Source organism: Alnus glutinosa, chromosome 1 (genome assembly GCF_958979055.1).
Source record: "Alnus glutinosa chromosome 1, dhAlnGlut1.1, whole genome shotgun sequence".
Classification (NCBI taxonomy): domain Eukaryota; kingdom Viridiplantae; phylum Streptophyta; class Magnoliopsida; order Fagales; family Betulaceae; genus Alnus; species Alnus glutinosa.
In genome coordinates, this window is record NC_084886.1 from 35197351 (window position 1) to 35214253 (window position 16903).

A 16903-nucleotide genomic window follows, 5' to 3' on the forward strand; every position below is an offset into this window, starting at 1 on the left:
TTTAGGCTTTCGAATTTAGGCTCTATATAAGCCTATTAAGATGACTTTAGCCTCTGGTTTATTTATTTTTCTATCATTTTATCAATATGAAATCTCTCTGAGTGATTTTCTATTCTTTTTGCCTTGACTCCTTGATAGAAGCTTGTAGAGGTGTGCAAAACCCACCCTTACCCGCAAAACCCCCCCGCCCCGCACCAACCCGGCCCGTCAATAACGGATATAAGACATTCCTGAAAACGTGCGGACCCTAAATAGGCTAACCTGTGATTTATGGGGCGGGTTGTAGTATTAAATTTTTTCTCATTCGTACACCCGCCCCGCCCCGCAGTCCCTTTATACTCATTCCATCAAATTTTCCTCCAAAAAACCATAAGAGTCACGACTTCTTTATTGGAAAAGTTTTGAGTTTGATGTTGGGTTTGTTGGTAATTCTGGTTCTTTCTTCTTATTCTTGTTTGCTGGTGAAGTTGATTCAATTGGGATTTTCAAATTTTGAACTGGGTTAGCAGGATTGTGATTTAGTTTTCTAGTTTTGGGCCCAAGAAAAAAGAAAAAAAAAAGAATACCTGAACCCGCATTGTGACGTCCCACATCGCCTGGGAATGAGGATGTGCTTATATGTATAAATGCACCCTTTATGACACAACGCGTTTTAAAGCCGTGATGGCAATGAACCTATCAGAACTCCGCAGTTAAGCGAGCCGCTGCGAGAGCAATCTCAGGATGGGTGACCTCCTGGGAAGTCTGGTATGGAGAGCCAAAAGCGGACAATATTGTGTCATTGGGGGTGGGTCGTTACAAATGGTATCAGAGCCATTGCCCCACCTGAGATGGTGGGAGCGTGCACAAGCCCAAGAGGGTTGCCGACGGGCACTCGCTGGGATGCCAAGAATGGGGTGATCCCATGAGGGTCGCCAGCGAGGACGCTGGGTCCCAAGGGGGGGTGATTGTGACGTCCCACATCGTCTGGGAATGAGGATGTGCTTATATGTATAAATGCACCCTTTATGACACAATGCGTTTTAAAGCCGTGATGGCAATGAACCTATCAGAACTCTGCAGTTAAGCGAGCCGCTGCGAGAGCAATCCCAGGATGGGTGACCTCCTGGGAAGTCTGGTATGGGGAGCCAAAAGCGGACAATATTGTGTCATTGGGGGTGGGTCGTTACACGCATGAACCCATCCTGATCCGTGCTACCCGAGGCCCAGCGGGTTGACCATTCACTATGCAGGTTGCGGATCTCGATTTTCAAACCTATTCACTGTGGGATGGGTTAGGAAAAACATGCAAATCCGGCCCAATTCGACCCACGCCCGCCCCTAAAAGCTTGAACAATTTAATTGGTGGCCCAAGATGGATTGCCTTGCTTTTGATTCCATTGATGTGAAGGAGGCCTCTCGATTACGATAACCCATTTGAGGAGAGTGAGGTATTTAAGGTGGTGAAAGGATGCTAGGCCATGATGGTTTTACAAACATTCTTTCAAGTTTGTTGAGATGTGATCAAAGCAAATATTATGGGATTCGGATCCCCTCAAATTTTAAAAAATTGAAGTTTTTCAAATTTCGAAATCCTGGCCGTTGGTTGCTTCCAAAGACCAGATTTGGCAGATTAACCAGCTTTTATAAAACATAAAAAAAATAAAAATAAAAAATAAAAAATTATTCAAAACAATAACATCGTTTCTCTCCGCCCACCGAACGACGCATCTTCTTCTCTCTTCTGCTACACTTTGTGTCCTATGAGCCTTGCAACCATTTAGGTGGGCAACTGCAAGCAAAGCAACCCCCATGAACAAACCTTTTTTTTTTTTTTGCTTGAATTTGGTATATTCATTTTCCTTATACATATAAAGGTGAAAACTTTCACCGGGTTTTGTTTTCTTTGTTGTAGTGGAAGCTTTGATAATCATAAAAATAGCTCTGAGTGATCCACATGGAGTGTCGAACAACTGGGATGAAGACAATGTGGACCCTTGTAGCTGGGCCATCATCACCTGCTCGTCTGAAAACCTTGTCGTTGGCCTCTGAGTTCGTACTCTTCAATGGTTTGGTTATTTGATTACATAGAAATAAACTCCATTTTCGTTTCTGGGTTCTGCAGGGGAGCTCCAAGCCAATCTCTTTCTGCCTCTCTATCTGAGGCCGTTGGAAATCTCACAAATCTTCGACAAGTGTAAGAAAAACTGAGCGTATTTGGCTTTTCACAACCCTTTTTCCATTAATTTTTGCTTGGTTGACAAGAAAAAGGAAAAAGGACATTCTTTGTCTCAATTTAATGTTACCAGCTCATTTTGGACTCTGGTTTTTATGTTGTGTCTTTGTGAATTTAAAGATTGCTGCAAAACAACAATATCTCTGGCAAAATTCCACCGGAACTCGACACGCTTCCAAGACTTCAGACGTTGGATCTCTCTAACAACCGATTATCTGGTGTCATTCCGGGGTTTCTGGACCAGTTGGATAGTCTCCAATACCTGTGAGTACGCTATTTTAACGTGTCTGTTCTTGTTATCCCGTGTATGGTTGCCAAGAAACTGCAGGAAAAGAAAACAAAGCACAATCTAATTCTAATGTCTTCTTTTGCCCTTGTTAAAAACAAATTTTTAAACTCAGACCCACTTAGCCATACTTTCGTAATAGAATTATTAGCTGAAAAATGTAATGATAGTAGTAGGTATTGAATATTATATATTCTTTGAATATGCAGTGAATCTCTGGTGTTGCAGTCGGTTACAAGGCATGAGCTCTACTCGGTTAAGACGATTAGCATGTCATATATAGCCTAAAATAAGTGATTGTGTTTGTATGGTGATGATTGAAGGATCATGGGCATGTTTTGTTGTCTTTTATGTCTAGATTTTTCACTTTCATGCTGAATCAGTCGTTCAAAGGGAACATAAGGAAAATTTAAGTGTCAACCTACCTGTTGTGCACCCTTTTTTCTTTTAGTGCACAGAATATGAAAAAAAACCTCTTCTTTATGGTTGGATTCTATATTGCTCACTAGCCTCACCTTAACCTACCATGTGTCATTTTTTTGATCTCAACGATGTCTTTAAACATGAGTATTTCCATTAAAGAGTTAATTTTCTTGGGTACTTCTGAACCATGCCATCTTTCTTGTTCGATCAATAACTAAAAGGACAAAGTAGTACTTGTTTATTAATTTCCAAATATTGGACTTCCAAGCATGTGTAGACCAATTGGATGTGTATGATGTCCTTGATGGATTGTTTTGCCTTGCATCAGTTGCATGGCAGTGATAGTAGATACAATTTTTCTTTTGAAGCTTTTTCTGATTCTTTTTGCAAAATGTACTCATGATCAAATCTAAATGTTTCTTCTCCAGGGGTCGTCAATTGGACGTATCAATGCAATGCAACTAGCATGCAGCTAGGGCCGGTTCAACCATAAGGCGAGTTAGGCGGTTGCCTAAAGCTCCCAAGTGGAATAAGGCTCCAAAGACAAGTTTGTTTGAAAAAAAAATAAAAAATAAAAAAAAGCCTAATCATAATCTGAGAAGTTTTTTTTTTCTAGTGGAATAAGGCCCCAAAGACAAGTTTGTTTGAAAAAGGCAAAAGAAAAAAACCTTAATCATAATCTGAAACGGTTTTTTTCCAATAGAATAAGGGTCCAAAGATAAGTTTGTTTGAAAAAAGAAAAAGAAAAAAAGCCTAATCAAAAGCTGAAATGATTTTTTCTCAATGGAATAAGGCCCCTAAAGATAGGTTTGTTTGAAAGAAAAAAAAAAAAAAAAAAAAAAAAAAATACCTAATCATAATCCGGAATGGTTTTGAAAAAAGGAGCATGATCTCTTCTTTGGAGACTCTTTAACTTCAATAGAAAAATAAATAATTAGAGGTCTAAGAACACAACAATTAATACCAACAAAAAAAGTACATTTTCTCTCTTATTATGAGATTCAACTAAAAGGGTGTGGACTACAAGGAAGCCAATGAAGAGACTGGGGCCCATGAAAAAAGACTAGTTGAAATATAAGTCATAACTCTACAAAAACAACCATCACTGAGAGTGGAGCCCACGGAAAAAAGGTCTCGTTTAAAATTCTCGCCTTAGACCTCAAAATATATCGAGCCGGCCATCCATGCAGTGAACTGAAGATGAGTTGCCATGAAAAGACCGAAGATGGTTTACTTCTCTTGTATATTTTGTACTTCTATTCTAATGATGTGTTCATCTTGATCGCTTCCAATATATGTTGTCTGTGAGATGGTCGACATATTTTATGCACTACTGCTGCTTATTATTCTCGTGCATACAATCAAAAACAGGTTCTCTATTCATTTTATTTGAAATTGAGATGATCTTGTTCCGTCTTTTATAACCTTTGGATTTGAGCAAAGACAAACTTGTATGAAAGAGAGCAATGGCTCATGAAATTGTCTAATAATTACAGCTTTTATACCAGGTAATCGTCGAAAGGCTTACAAAAGAGAGAGCCAATAGATACAATAATAACTCCTCTGGCTATTGCTAACAGTTGTATGAGTTTTTCCAGTCTTCCATCCCTATCATTAATCACCATAACTTACAAAAAGATAGTTATAGTGCTGATAAAAAGTGTTTGTGAAACTATCAATTTATGTGAGAGAAACTTCACCAAAAAAGCTATATACCAGTAAAACAAAACCGCTCTTTCACTACCAAGCATCGACATATTCCTGGTCCTGGAATAGTTCCTATGCTTTACACAAAAGCTGTGAACCAATGACAATAGTTCCTCATTACCATGGGGCATTAGCCAGTTCTTCAAACATAAGCTCAAGCCTCTCAGCAGTAGGATCCAGATTCTCAATCTCGGCATCAAGGCTATTCATTCTCTCTTCTATTTCCAAAAGCTTTGCCTCCAGAGTTTGCTTCTCCTCTTCTGCATGATCTCGTTCAAGTCTAGCTTCTATCCATAGTATTTTCTTGAGAAAGAGGCTCCAAACCGTCATTTACCGACTCTTCACAAGCATTGGTTTTCGTATCTGATTCACACAATTGAAACAAATAGCAAGGGAATTGAAGAAAGTAGAGCATTTTGTAGCCATTTAAAGATGATCAAGGAGAGAGAAAAACCAAAAAAAAAAAAAAGCATTGTGAACTGCAGAACAACTTACTGCCAATTCATTTGTTTCATGCAAGTATCCAATTTTAAGAAGGCAAGAGCACCATCCACTTCATCTGAACTACTAGATCTCACAATGTATACCTAAAATGGGTCAGGTAAAAATTACACATATAATAGCATTGACAAGTAACAGCTGACAGCAGCATAATAAATTATATCCTTTTAATCAACATGCATTGGAAAGAGAAAACCTCCACTAGACAAAAGCCCTTTAGGATTTTTTTTTTTTTTTTTTTTTGCTAAGTAAATTGAAAGAGGAAAGAAGTGGATAAGGCCTTTAGGAGAGTTATTTATTAAGGAAAAAATTACAAAATAATTGATTAAGCCAACTCTTTGGTCCTTTTCAGTTTCTGCTGAATGGTTGTCCTTCACTTAAAAATAAATTAGGTACTTTAATGAAATAATCAACACCAATTAATGTAAACAGTATTTACTATAAGCACTCAAGGATTTTGGGCGCAAGGTAAGCTATAAGCAACAACAAGAAGGTTCAAATGACCACCTTAAACTTGGAAGGCTTGACTAAATGGAAAATCACGATATCTCCCACCAGTAACTCGTGAGCTATAGAAAACCCTCTCCATCCAGCACTTGGTCCCAAAGATATTTTGTTTCAAATTCTTCCCCACCTTCATCTTCCAAAACAATTTTGGTATCATGCTTAGGCAAATGTGCATCACAAAAGTGCTTGGGGAGACCCTGTTTTCAAGAACTGCATCACAGAATTGCATCAAGAACTGCAGCAGTTTCTCCTACGGTTACTGATTGAGGCTTTCCCCCCACGAAAGCAAATGGGGCAGAAATAACAATAGGACCCTCTTCAATTGTGTTGTAACTATATACAGATTTGTCATTCCCATAATCAATAAAACTGATTTCTCCTTTGTCTCCAATGGTAGAGCATTCCTCATCCCACTTATCACCAAATGAATCCATCACTAAGCAGAGACTAAAATGAAAACACTATGAGCTTCAATGCTACTCAGAAATTCCCAAGAAAGAAAACAACTCCATGAAAAAGAAAAAGTACACAGATTGCTACTAAAAATAATGAAACTTCAAAAAAATTTAAATAAATAAAAACCCAATCACTGAAGCTACATAGGCAACAAATGAAAAAATAAACTTGAGAAACATCAACACTAACAGAGGCAAAATGCAGGGTTAGGTTAAGAGAACCGAGAAGGAGAAACGGTGAAACTTATGATGAAAGAGAGAGAACCCACCTTGGATCAAAACTCAGTTTAAACCTATAAAGCAAGAAAGAAACAGAGCACAATGCAGATTAAAAAAGATCATTTGTAACTTTCTATATATCCCCCCCAAAAAAAAACTTGGTGAACACAAGCAAAACCCAGATGAGTGAACCCAAAAAATAAGAAAGAATCAAAAGAAAAACAGACCGGTGGTGTAGTGGTGGGTGGGCGTCGTTCGGTGGGCGGAGGTGACCAAACCGCGTAAGGTGGAGAGACATCGGCCGGATGGTGGGCGGCGGCACTGCATGGTGGTGGGCGGAGGCACTGGATGGCGGCGGAGGCGGCGGCGGCTACACTGCTTGGTGGTGACCGGCGCTGCTTGGTAGGAGAGGGGGGAGGGAAAGAATTTGGGGGAGAGAGAAAGATGGGGGAAAATGAAAATTTGGGGGAAGAGAAACGATGTTATCGTTTCGAAAATCGTGGCCTTTGGATGCAACCAACGGCCAGGATTTAGAAATTTCAGAAACTCAGATTTTTTAAAATCAAAGGGGATCCAAATCCCATATTATGGGGGTTATACCATGACTTTCATTCTAGAAGTAAGTTTGAAAAAAAAGCCTTAATGCTAATTTCATTGTTTTAATGAAATTTATTAAATCGATTATTACATCTAAAAAAGCTTTTCACTTTGGTAGTTCGAGTTTCTATTTTGAGTGAAAAGTTTACCTGCAGAAATGTCACTTTGGTGCTAATAGAGGTGAGGATCTCTCTCTCTCCCTCTTTCTCCTGCTCTCTCTTTAGTGAAGTCTATCAGTTCCATAATTTTAATGTAAGTATGATTCAACAAGCTATAACATTTTCTCATTTGAATTTCATTTTGTAGAGAAGTTATGTGAGTTAGCTTGGAGTGGCATACTGGATTATATGTATGGAGGCTTCTCTTGGTAAGTTTGAGTGGTCTAATACTGGCTAACGTTTTAAAAAACAGTGACTGGAAATCATTGGCTTGTAATATAGAGTTGTTTTTAGATGGAAATTCCAGACTTGTAATGAAATGTTACACATCTTTGTTTCAATGGAAAGCTGTGAAATTAGATTTCTTGTCAATTATGCTGATAAAGAATACCTATTTCAAAGGTGTTAATGCCACATATATGATAATAATGCTCAGTGGTCAATTGTTTGTTACTCGTGATTTTAGCTAAACTCTTTAGTTTCTAGTGTACCTAATTTTTTGAAATGAGCATCGATTATGGGATTCTAGATGCTGCATGGATTTGGACCCTAGGCCTCCCATGTTCATGGCCAGAGCATGATCCGTGTTGGTGAAAAATCAGCCATAATGTTAAGTACCGATTATGATTTTATCTGTCTAATGGGTGCCACTGTCAGCTAGATGGGTCGTCCTATTAAGTTGTTGCAAGATCACGGTTATCCAGTTGTGTATTTGAGATTTCCTTGACATGAGTCGTGTGAACATTAGAGGATCCAAATGATCAGGTAGAAATCCCTAATTCTACTAAACTGGCATGGTGGGTTTCATAAAGGGGATAAATTAAATCTCATGGTTTGGACTTCTCATGTATGGAAGAGCTTTATTTTTTAGAAGAATGATACAAATATTTCCAGATTTATTTTAAAGCTCTATTTAAAATTCTTGCTGAGACCTCTTCATCAAGATTGTTAAGGATCAATTAAGTTATGACATCAAGATTGTGTTTATGACATCAAGAAAAAAGCACCTGAAGTATCTTGACTGTGTTTCTCAGTATTATGATATTCCAGTTACTGAAAGATCAGACGATGAGATCAACATGCTTCGCCAGGTTTTTTCAATGTTTATTGAATTCTCCATTCTCAGTAATGTTAATCTCTTCTGCCCAATATTTGACAAATTGCTGCTGTTTTTCTTGTTAGATTGCCGTTGATTGTCCACGGACCGTACCTGATGTCTCTTTCTTCCAGCAACTGCAAGTTTGGAAATCCTTGGAGCGCATCCTTTATACATGGTTAGTCTTTATTATTAGTTGCCACTTGCCAGTGGCTTTTATGTGTCATGTAATATGTTGTGCATGCGTGGGGAAAGAAGAAACAAATGCACTAGTCTTTTCAAACTAAACTTATTGAATTAAGGGAAAAAAGAGCTTTGACCTGCTTTTTGATGATTTTATCAAATGATTAAATCATCTATAATTTTCTGATTCAATTCTTACTTCCGCGTTTGGTGACTGCATTGCTACTTCTCCGAATACTGGCAGACCTATCACCGTTCTATTGCTTGTGATTACTCTGTGGCTGTGCAGGGGTTGGATGTTTTTTGATAAGTCATTCAATCTTATTAGAAGCGCAGGGGTTGGATGTCCAACTTGTTTTTTTAGTACTAACTTCGTCTTGTTGGTTTAATTTGTATTTGATTTATCAATACCGATTATATTCGGATCATACTCTAAGTTAGGTAAATGAAGCTAAATTTCCTTTTATTTTTGGGTAAGTAATTTAAATTTTCTCAGTAAATTAGAAGTTAAGAAAATATATTGCTAGATCCTGTAGTTACTCTTGACATCTACATATTTCTTTAGTCGCTGATTGAATCTTTGAACTTGGACCTTGGTATTTGTTGTTGCATGCCAGATTTGTAGGTGTATTGTTTACTGCAGAACATGCAAACCATTGGCTCTGTTGAAGTTGTTAAATAAAATCACTTAGGTTCAATAATTACTAGTTTGGGCAATTATGTAGTTGTTCACTTTTCAAAGAAAAGCTGCTCTATATTTTTTTCCCTAAATCATTGTCCATTGAGTGCCTAGCTTTAGTCTCAAATGAGGGTCCATGTTTGAATCCTTGGGGCCATTAAATTTCAGGTTTCTGGAGGTTTGAGTCAGATTCTGTCTCTGTTATATAGGACTACTAGAGTAGCTCTGCCTTCAAACTGTTTGGGATGCTCCTGTTGCATAGTTAGAGTTCTTTAATTTTGTTGTCACATGATTTTTGTACTGTACATTCAGACGCTAGGGTGTGATTGACAAAGATCTCCTCCCATAGTTGTCGCATGACAAAGCCGTTTTTTGTTGTCTATGTATAGTTGTCGCATATTATGAAGGGCCTCCATATAATCTCTCTGTATTTTCAGAATTATGGCAGATCACTAACACATACTGCATGCATGGTCTCTCGTGCTCAAGTTCATTTTATACATGCTTTATATAGGTCTCTATTTTGCCAACTATTCATTTATGTAAGTTTTGTTGTGACGACCCCCCCCCCCTCCTTTTTTGGAAACATACAAACGAATTTTCACAGTGGCATGATTACATGTTGTTCAGCCAACATATGGCACATGTCCTATAACATGCACTTAATAATCAGAGTTACATTTAACAGCGGAATATAATAATCAATGTACAGCGGAACAAATATCATAAGCGGAAATATATCTAATACATAACAGTTAATCAACAATAAGAGCTATTTACAAGTCTATCTATTTAAGGCTTATAAAATATATTACACTAATTACATGCTAAAATACAGGCTCAACAAATATCACACTCATAAAAACAATTTTATACATGCTCCTGCAAGGTTTCATTTGTTTTACATCGACCGGATAGCGAACTACCCATCGATTAAAGTTTTATATCGACTGGATAGCGAATTACTCGCCGATTAAAGTTTTACATTGACCGAACAACGAACTACTCTCCGATTAAAGTTTTACATTGACTGAATAACACTCGGTACTATCTTCCGATTAGAGTTTTACATCGATCAAGTAGCACCTGGTACTACTTGCTGATTAAAGTTTTACATCGACCGAATAGCGAACTACTCGCCAATTAAAGTTAAACATCGACCAAATAGCACCCGGTACTATCTGTCGATTAGAGTTTTACATAGACCAAGTAGCACCCAATACTACTTGCCGATTAAAGGCTTGTCGTTTTCCGTGGGTTGTAAACTTCACTTTGATGCACGTTTAACGTTTATATGCTTATGTCACATGCCTTAAAACAATATACATAAACTTTTTAATTTCATGAACATGCATTTAATTCATGCTTTCAATATAAATCCATAAACAATTTAACACGTCAATTCATCAATCAATATTTGCGTAATTTAAATTCCAATAACAACAGGCAATCAAATCCTTCAAAACAATTTAAATAACACTTTTCAGTCATACATCATTTATCATAAACATCATTGATATACTTTAACATAATTGAAATTACTCAAAAACATCCAAAACATATTGTCAACATATTATCGGTCCGATAATAAAATCATATATCATTTGCAAATCTATTAAATACATAAAAGTACATTTTTTTTTCCCAGTGAATAAAATACTCTCCTTGGTTGCGTAGATTGAAGCACTAGGTCTCTTAGACACCACCTTGCAATATATCACTGTGGAATAACACATTGTACTATTTAGCACTTTAAATAATTAACACCCTAATTAGCACTTGAATCGCTCAAGGCTAAATCGTTGGAAAACCCATAATATTTTTAAGGGTTCTAAACATCTACCCATAAATCCTAGACACTAACTAAAACTAAAACAATACTAACCCAAAGTATTTACTAAGGGTTAGATATTAAAATCACCATTTAAATGTTTACTCATGATATTAATTACAAACCCGCAATTAATTTTACTAACCCATAAATTATTTTCACTAACACTTTTATACTAGCATTAATTCTAAAATTATATTCACTAATCTTTTTGTAATAATTACTAACTTATTAACTTAAATCATTAACACATTTAAAATAACATTAACCCATAAGAAAATCTTAGGGTTAATCTCACAAATACAATTTAAACTAAATACCCATAATTATTTATTTTTTACTAACACTAGAATCTAACCCATAAATACTTATTTTTACAAAACCCACAAATAATTTGGGATTAATCATCACTTTAACCACAATTAATCCACAAATTAACAATCTAGGTTTTAAACACTTAAAAAATTCCCAAATTAATTTAACTCACCAAATTAGGGTTTCTAATCTTAAACCAAAATCATCAAAACACTACCTCAATCATAATATTATTAACCCAATAGCATTTTACGAAAGGTTAATCTCATAAAAACATAACGAAATTAAATACTTAAAAGTTAGGGTTTAGGGAACTTACCACAATTCACCCAAATAATATATGAAGTTTGGGGAATCACAAGCAAGCTCCAAGTAGCACAATACTTAAAGAAAATACTAGATCAAACTCATATTTTACTAGATTTAACCAAAAATCTCGAAATATGAATTTAATTGTTTATCTCAAAACGATCGGTGAAAACGTAGATCCTTATGCATAGATCACGTTTTCAAAGTCGGATTTGAGTTTAGATGGTTGGATCATCGTAGATCGCAATTTCTCTATGAAAAGCCAAATGGACTTTCTGAGGAACTCTCCCTCGGTTTTTTTTTTTTTTTTTTTTTTTTAAAAAAAAAAAAATTTTAAAATTTTTATTTTTGGGATAGCATGAAAAGAGCCTCTTTTATGCCTTCCCTCTTTCTTTTTTTTTTTTCCTGTTAATTGCCGTATGGCCTTTAATTGCACGGCCATATCCATTTGGCCCTTTTGTTATTTTGATGATTATTGTGGTTGAATTTGCCATGCCATTTTGTACTCAGAATTTTAATTATGAAATTGCTCATCTCTATTTTACTCGAAGAATTTGGCTTTGGTGCTATAAAAAAAGCTGCAGCATATTAGCAGAGATGGAGTTACAATCTCTTATGGGCAAGAGCCAAGGGTCAAAGCAAATTTGTTGGTAATGACCAATAGGCTAAAGTTTTATTTTTTAACTTATAATTTTATTTTTTAACGGTGGAAATGTGAAGTCAAGAGGTTTATATTTGGGTATTAGTTTTGGTGAAAATTTTGATTAAGGAGAGTGGTATTATTTAAGAAATTTGTTGTTGAGTTATGAATTGTTTGGGTAAAGGCCGGATGGAATGAGGAAAGGAATTGGATTCATTTTTCTTCTATTCTACTTGAATTTTGGCAATACCTGCTAACTACCACTGCACGTACAATCCTATATATATATATATATATATATATATATATATATATATATATATATATATATATATATATATATATATATATATATATCATAGAAACTGGGTAAAATCTAGAAAATAACATAATTCATGGCATTACAATTTGTCATACACAACATTTATTATAAATATGTAAGTTTTACAACTCGCATTATACTCGGCCTAGAAACAAATACTTCATAATTGAGTATCTTCCCTTGATCAATCCATATACATTTCTTGATTCCTTAGCTGCCATAACGAAATTGCTTGTAAAGACTTGGTTATTGGCTTCTTCCGAGAAAGAAATTCTTGAGACACGCATTTTATTGTAGGCCGAGACTTTGGTTTTTCGTGGAGGCATGCAAATGCTATTGTAGCGACAAGGAAAATATCTTGTTGAACCAAATGATTGGGAGGTGGCAAACGTTGGTCTAATATTTCATGTAACATCATGTTTTGAGAAGACGATGATGATAATGAAGTCAAGAGTTCCGTTGGATGTCTTCCCATTATTATTTCCAGTGCCACAACTCCAAAGCTATAAACATCGCATTTTTCAGTAACTTTCATGGTATAGGCCAACTCTGCATATATATATATATAAAAGAACTATTAAAAATGTAAAAACATATTTTTTATTTTTTATTTCTTTTTCCTTTTTCCTATTGTATATTTTTCAATTGAAAAAAGTTGGTCAAAACTTGTCATTGCATAAAAATTCTATAGTGAAAGTGGTTGTTTGCGATCATGCATGAATTGATTCAAATAGCAAATGACAAGATAACCCTACTATCACAAATATTAGGAAAGACATTTGTTCTACATGGCTAATGCTTTCTTTTAGAATAATAGGTAAGATCGAATAAATAAATAAATAAAAACATAATTTATTGTAAGGAAAAGAATAGTTTACCTGGGGCAATGTAACCGTAAGTGCCGACAACTAACGTTTGGTTAGAGGAATCAGGATCAATGAGCTTAGCTGTGCCAAAGTCAGAGACAAAAGCCTCTAGTTTATTGTTCAATAAAATATTGTTGCTTGTTATATCTCGATGAACAATTGCTGGAATGCATTCATGATGCATGTAAGATAAAGCGTGGGCAGTGCCTTTGATGATGTTTAATCTCTTGCTCCAATCCAATTCTATCGCTTCAACATCATTATTTAGGACACAAAATAGGCTTCCTCTTTCCATGTACTCATAAACCAGAAACATGCATCGATTGTGTAAACAGAACCCATGAAGTTTTATAATGTTTCGATGACGGATCTCTGTTAACACTTTTACCTCGTTTCTGAAACTCATATCAAAAGTTGGGTTCTCAGCCTCCAATCGATGAAGTTTCTTCAAGGCAATCACTTTTCCGCATGGTAATTTTGCTTTGTAAACACTGCCATAACTACCAATTCCAATACAATATTTTATATCAAAGTCTTCGGTTGCTTCAACGATGTCTTCATATGCAATATGTCCATCATAATTCCATATCGAGAGCAAGTTCCCATGCTTTGTTTCTTTTCTTGACTCAAATTGGGTTTTCTTGACCATGCGTTGACATAGGAGAAAACCCCCAAGAACTAAGAATCCAAGGGAAATGGCGATGGGAACACAAATTTTTGCTTTGGTTACAATTGATTTGTTACGAGTTGGAAGGCAAGGAGGAATTGGAATTGGACTTGTCAAAGAATTGTACGACAAGTTGACTGTTTGAATATGAATGTAACTATTGGGAATATTGCCGGTAAGATTATTGCTGCTGATATCCAAGCTCTGTAAATTGCCAATAAACACAAGTTGAACAGGTGCTTCTCCACTAATAAAGTTATGACTAAGGTTCAGATTTTTCAATGAATGAAGGTTTCCTAGTTCTGCGGGAATGGAACCAGTGATTTGATTGGAAAAAAGAGACAAATATTCCAAATTAGTTAAACTACCCAAAGTGGAAGGGATTGGACCATTGATTTGATTGGAACAAAGAGACAAATATTTCAATTTAATTAAATTACCCAAAGTGGAAGGGATTGGACCATTGATTTGATTGGAATCAAGAGACAAACGTTCTAAATTAGTTAAATTACCCAAAGTGGAAGGGATTTGACCATTGATTTGATTGGAATCAACAGACAAACGTTTCAAATTAGTTAAATTACCCAAAGTAGATGGGATTGGACCATTGATTTGATTGGAACCAACAGACAAACATTCCAAATTGATTAAATTACCCAAAGTGGAAGGGATTGAACCATTGATTTGATTGGAAACAAGATACAAAAATCCCAAGTTAGTTAAATTACCCAAAGTGGAAGGGATTGGACCAATGATTTGATTGGAACCAAAATGCAAAATACTCAAATTAGTTAAATTACCCCAAGTAGAAGGGATTGAACCAGTGATTTGATTGGAATGAAAAAACAAATGTCTCAAATTAGTTAAATTACCCAAAGTGGAAGGGATTGGACCAGTGATTGGATTGGAACCAAGTGACAAAACTTCCAAATTAATTAAATTACCCAAAGTGGAAGGGATTGGACCTGTCAGAGTATTATATGACAGATCAAGGAATGTGAGTTTAGATAGAGTACCTATCTCGACTGGGATATTCCCCTGAAGACTATTATTTCGAAGACCAAGGTGGACTAAATTTTTGAATGACTGAAGGTTTCCTAGTTCTGGGGGAATGGAACCATTGATTTGATTGGAACCAAGTGACAAAAATTCCAAATTAGTTAAATTACCCAAAGTGGAAGGGATTGGACCATTGATTTGATTGGAATCAAAATTCAAACCTCTCAAATTAGTTAATTTACCCAAAGTGGAAGGGATTGAACCATTGATTTGATTGGAAACAAGAAACAAAAATTCCAAATTAGTTAAATTACCCAAAGTGGAAGGGATTGGACCAGTGATTTGATTGAAATCAAGTGACAAAACTTCCAAATTAGTTAAATCACCCAAAGTGGAAGGGATTGGACCTGTTAGAGTATTATATGACAGATCAAGGAATGTGAGTTTAGATAGAGTACCTATCTTGACTGGGATACTACCGTGAAGACTATTATTTCGAAGACCAAGGTGGACTAAATTTTTCAATGAATGAAGGTTTCCTAGTTCTGGGGAAATGGAACCATTGAATTGATTGGAACCAAGTGACAAAAATTCTAAATTAGTTAAACTACCCAAAGTGGAAGGGATTGGACCATCGATTTGATTGGAATCAAGATTCAATTCTCCCAAATTAGTTAAATTACCCAAAGTGGAAGGGATTGGACCATTGATTTGATTGGAAGCAAGAAACAAAAATTCCAAATTAGTTAAATTACCCAAAGTGGAAGGGATTGGACCAGTGATTTGATTGGAATCAAGTGACAAAACTTTCAAATTAGTTAAATTACCCAAAGTGGAAGGGATTGGACCTATCAAAGTATTATATGAGAGATCAAGGTATGTGAGTTTAGATAGAGTACCTATCTCGACCGGGATACTCCCCTGAAGACTATTATTTCGTAGGCCAAGGTGGACTAAATTTTTCAATGAATGAAGGTTTCCTAGTTCTGGGGGAATGGAACCATTGATTTGATTGGAACCAAGTGACAAAAATTCCAAATTAGTTAAATTACCAAAAGTGGGTGGGATTGGACCAGTGATTTGATTGGAATCAAGTGACAAAACTTCCAAATTAGTTAAATTACCCAAAGTGGAAGGAATTGGACCTGTTAGAGTATTATATGACAAATCAAGGTATGTGAGTTTAGATAGAGTACCTATCTCGACTGGGATACTCCCCTGAAGACTAGTATTTCGAAGATCAAGGCGGACTAAATTTGGAAAGCAAGAGAGGTTGAGTTTTGACATCTCACCTCCCAAATAGAAACCTGAGCTCATGACAATCTTTGTGACACTTCCAGTAACATTGCAAGTAATACCAGGCCACTCGCAACGACTTGAGTCATTTCTTCCCCACCACCCTGTCGCCAGCAGAGCGTTTGCTTCTAGTTGTAGTGCTGAAGATTGAAATGCTGCAACAAAGTGAGCTGCATAGAAGAAGAAACAGGTAACCCATACAATGAACACCATGCTTAATTACAAGTGTATGTATAATGATTGATTGATTGATTGTATAATATATTGGTTCATGACTCTCGTTAATATATATATAAGGAAGATAGTCGTGTGGAGTAGGTGGGAGTCGTTATTTTGTGTTGACGACGACGTTGAATACTTGAATGTGGAGCACGTTTGTGATCGAGTAGGTAGTCAACATTGTATTGAGCTTTGTCAAGGCACGCGGGGTCGGGATTGTGTTGTGTTTTCCGCATTTCGGAAAGAAAACATGATGGAGTGATCACTGATCACGCTTGGAGCACGCAATGATGTAATCGATATACAAGAATTTCCTTTTGAAAGTGGACCTGGCCAGCCTTAATTAAGATTCTCTCTCGATCTTTAACAAAATTTTCAAATTATTAATTATTCATGGAGGATGGGATTCATGT

General features: G+C 36.1%; 2 protein-coding genes and 1 long non-coding RNA gene across 4 annotated transcripts; 1 reads left to right on the forward strand and 2 right to left on the reverse strand.

The window, feature by feature from the left end:
* The first annotated feature begins 1694 nt into the window (after nucleotides 1–1694).
* LOC133863265 (probable LRR receptor-like serine/threonine-protein kinase At4g30520) lies at nucleotides 1695–3429 on the forward strand. Its single transcript, XM_062299223.1, has 4 exons — nucleotides 1695–2031; nucleotides 2105–2176; nucleotides 2336–2479; nucleotides 3353–3429. Exons 1-4 carry the CDS (start codon nucleotides 1937–1939, stop codon nucleotides 3387–3389), a joined length of 348 nt encoding a protein of 115 aa, XP_062155207.1. The 5' UTR covers nucleotides 1695–1936; the 3' UTR covers nucleotides 3390–3429.
* Nucleotides 3430–4403: 974 nt separating this feature from the next.
* LOC133858806 (uncharacterized) lies at nucleotides 4404–6750 on the reverse strand. 2 transcript variants are annotated; one of them, XR_009898602.1, is made up of 4 exons: nucleotides 6541–6750; nucleotides 5640–6086; nucleotides 5127–5218; nucleotides 4404–4994 (listed from the first exon to the last, which is right to left on the reverse strand). It is a non-coding gene; the product is annotated as an uncharacterized LOC133858806 (long non-coding RNA). The 2 variants fall into 2 exon arrangements; XR_009898601.1 differs by lacking the exon at nucleotides 6541–6750 and having other exon boundaries at nucleotides 5640–6169.
* A 5737-nt stretch (nucleotides 6751–12487) lies between these two features.
* Nucleotides 12488–16510, reverse strand: LOC133859396 (probable leucine-rich repeat receptor-like protein kinase At1g35710). The gene is made up of 2 exons (XM_062294794.1): nucleotides 13322–16510; nucleotides 12488–12992 (listed from the first exon to the last, which is right to left on the reverse strand). The coding sequence occupies exons 1-2, from the start codon at nucleotides 16482–16484 to the stop codon at nucleotides 12628–12630; spliced, it is 3528 nt and encodes a 1175-aa protein (XP_062150778.1). The 5' UTR covers nucleotides 16485–16510; the 3' UTR covers nucleotides 12488–12627.
* Nucleotides 16511–16903: the final 393 nt, after the last annotated feature.

Coding starts and splice junctions, on each gene's coding strand:
- LOC133863265 (XM_062299223.1), top strand. CDS start 1,937: ATGGAGTGTCGAACAACTGGGATGAAGACAATGTGGACCCTTGTAGCT. Junction 2,032..2,104: donor ACCTTGTCGTTGGCCTCTGA/GTTCGTACTCTT, acceptor TGGGTTCTGCAG/GGGAGCTCCAAGCCAATCTC. Junction 2,177..2,335: donor CTCACAAATCTTCGACAAGT/GTAAGAAAAACT, acceptor GTGAATTTAAAG/ATTGCTGCAAAACAACAATA.
- LOC133859396 (XM_062294794.1), bottom strand. CDS start 16,484: ATGGTGTTCATTGTATGGGTTACCTGTTTCTTCTTCTATGCAGCTCAC. Junction 12,993..13,321: donor TTACGGTTACATTGCCCCAG/GTAAACTATTCT, acceptor ATATATATGCAG/AGTTGGCCTATACCATGAAA.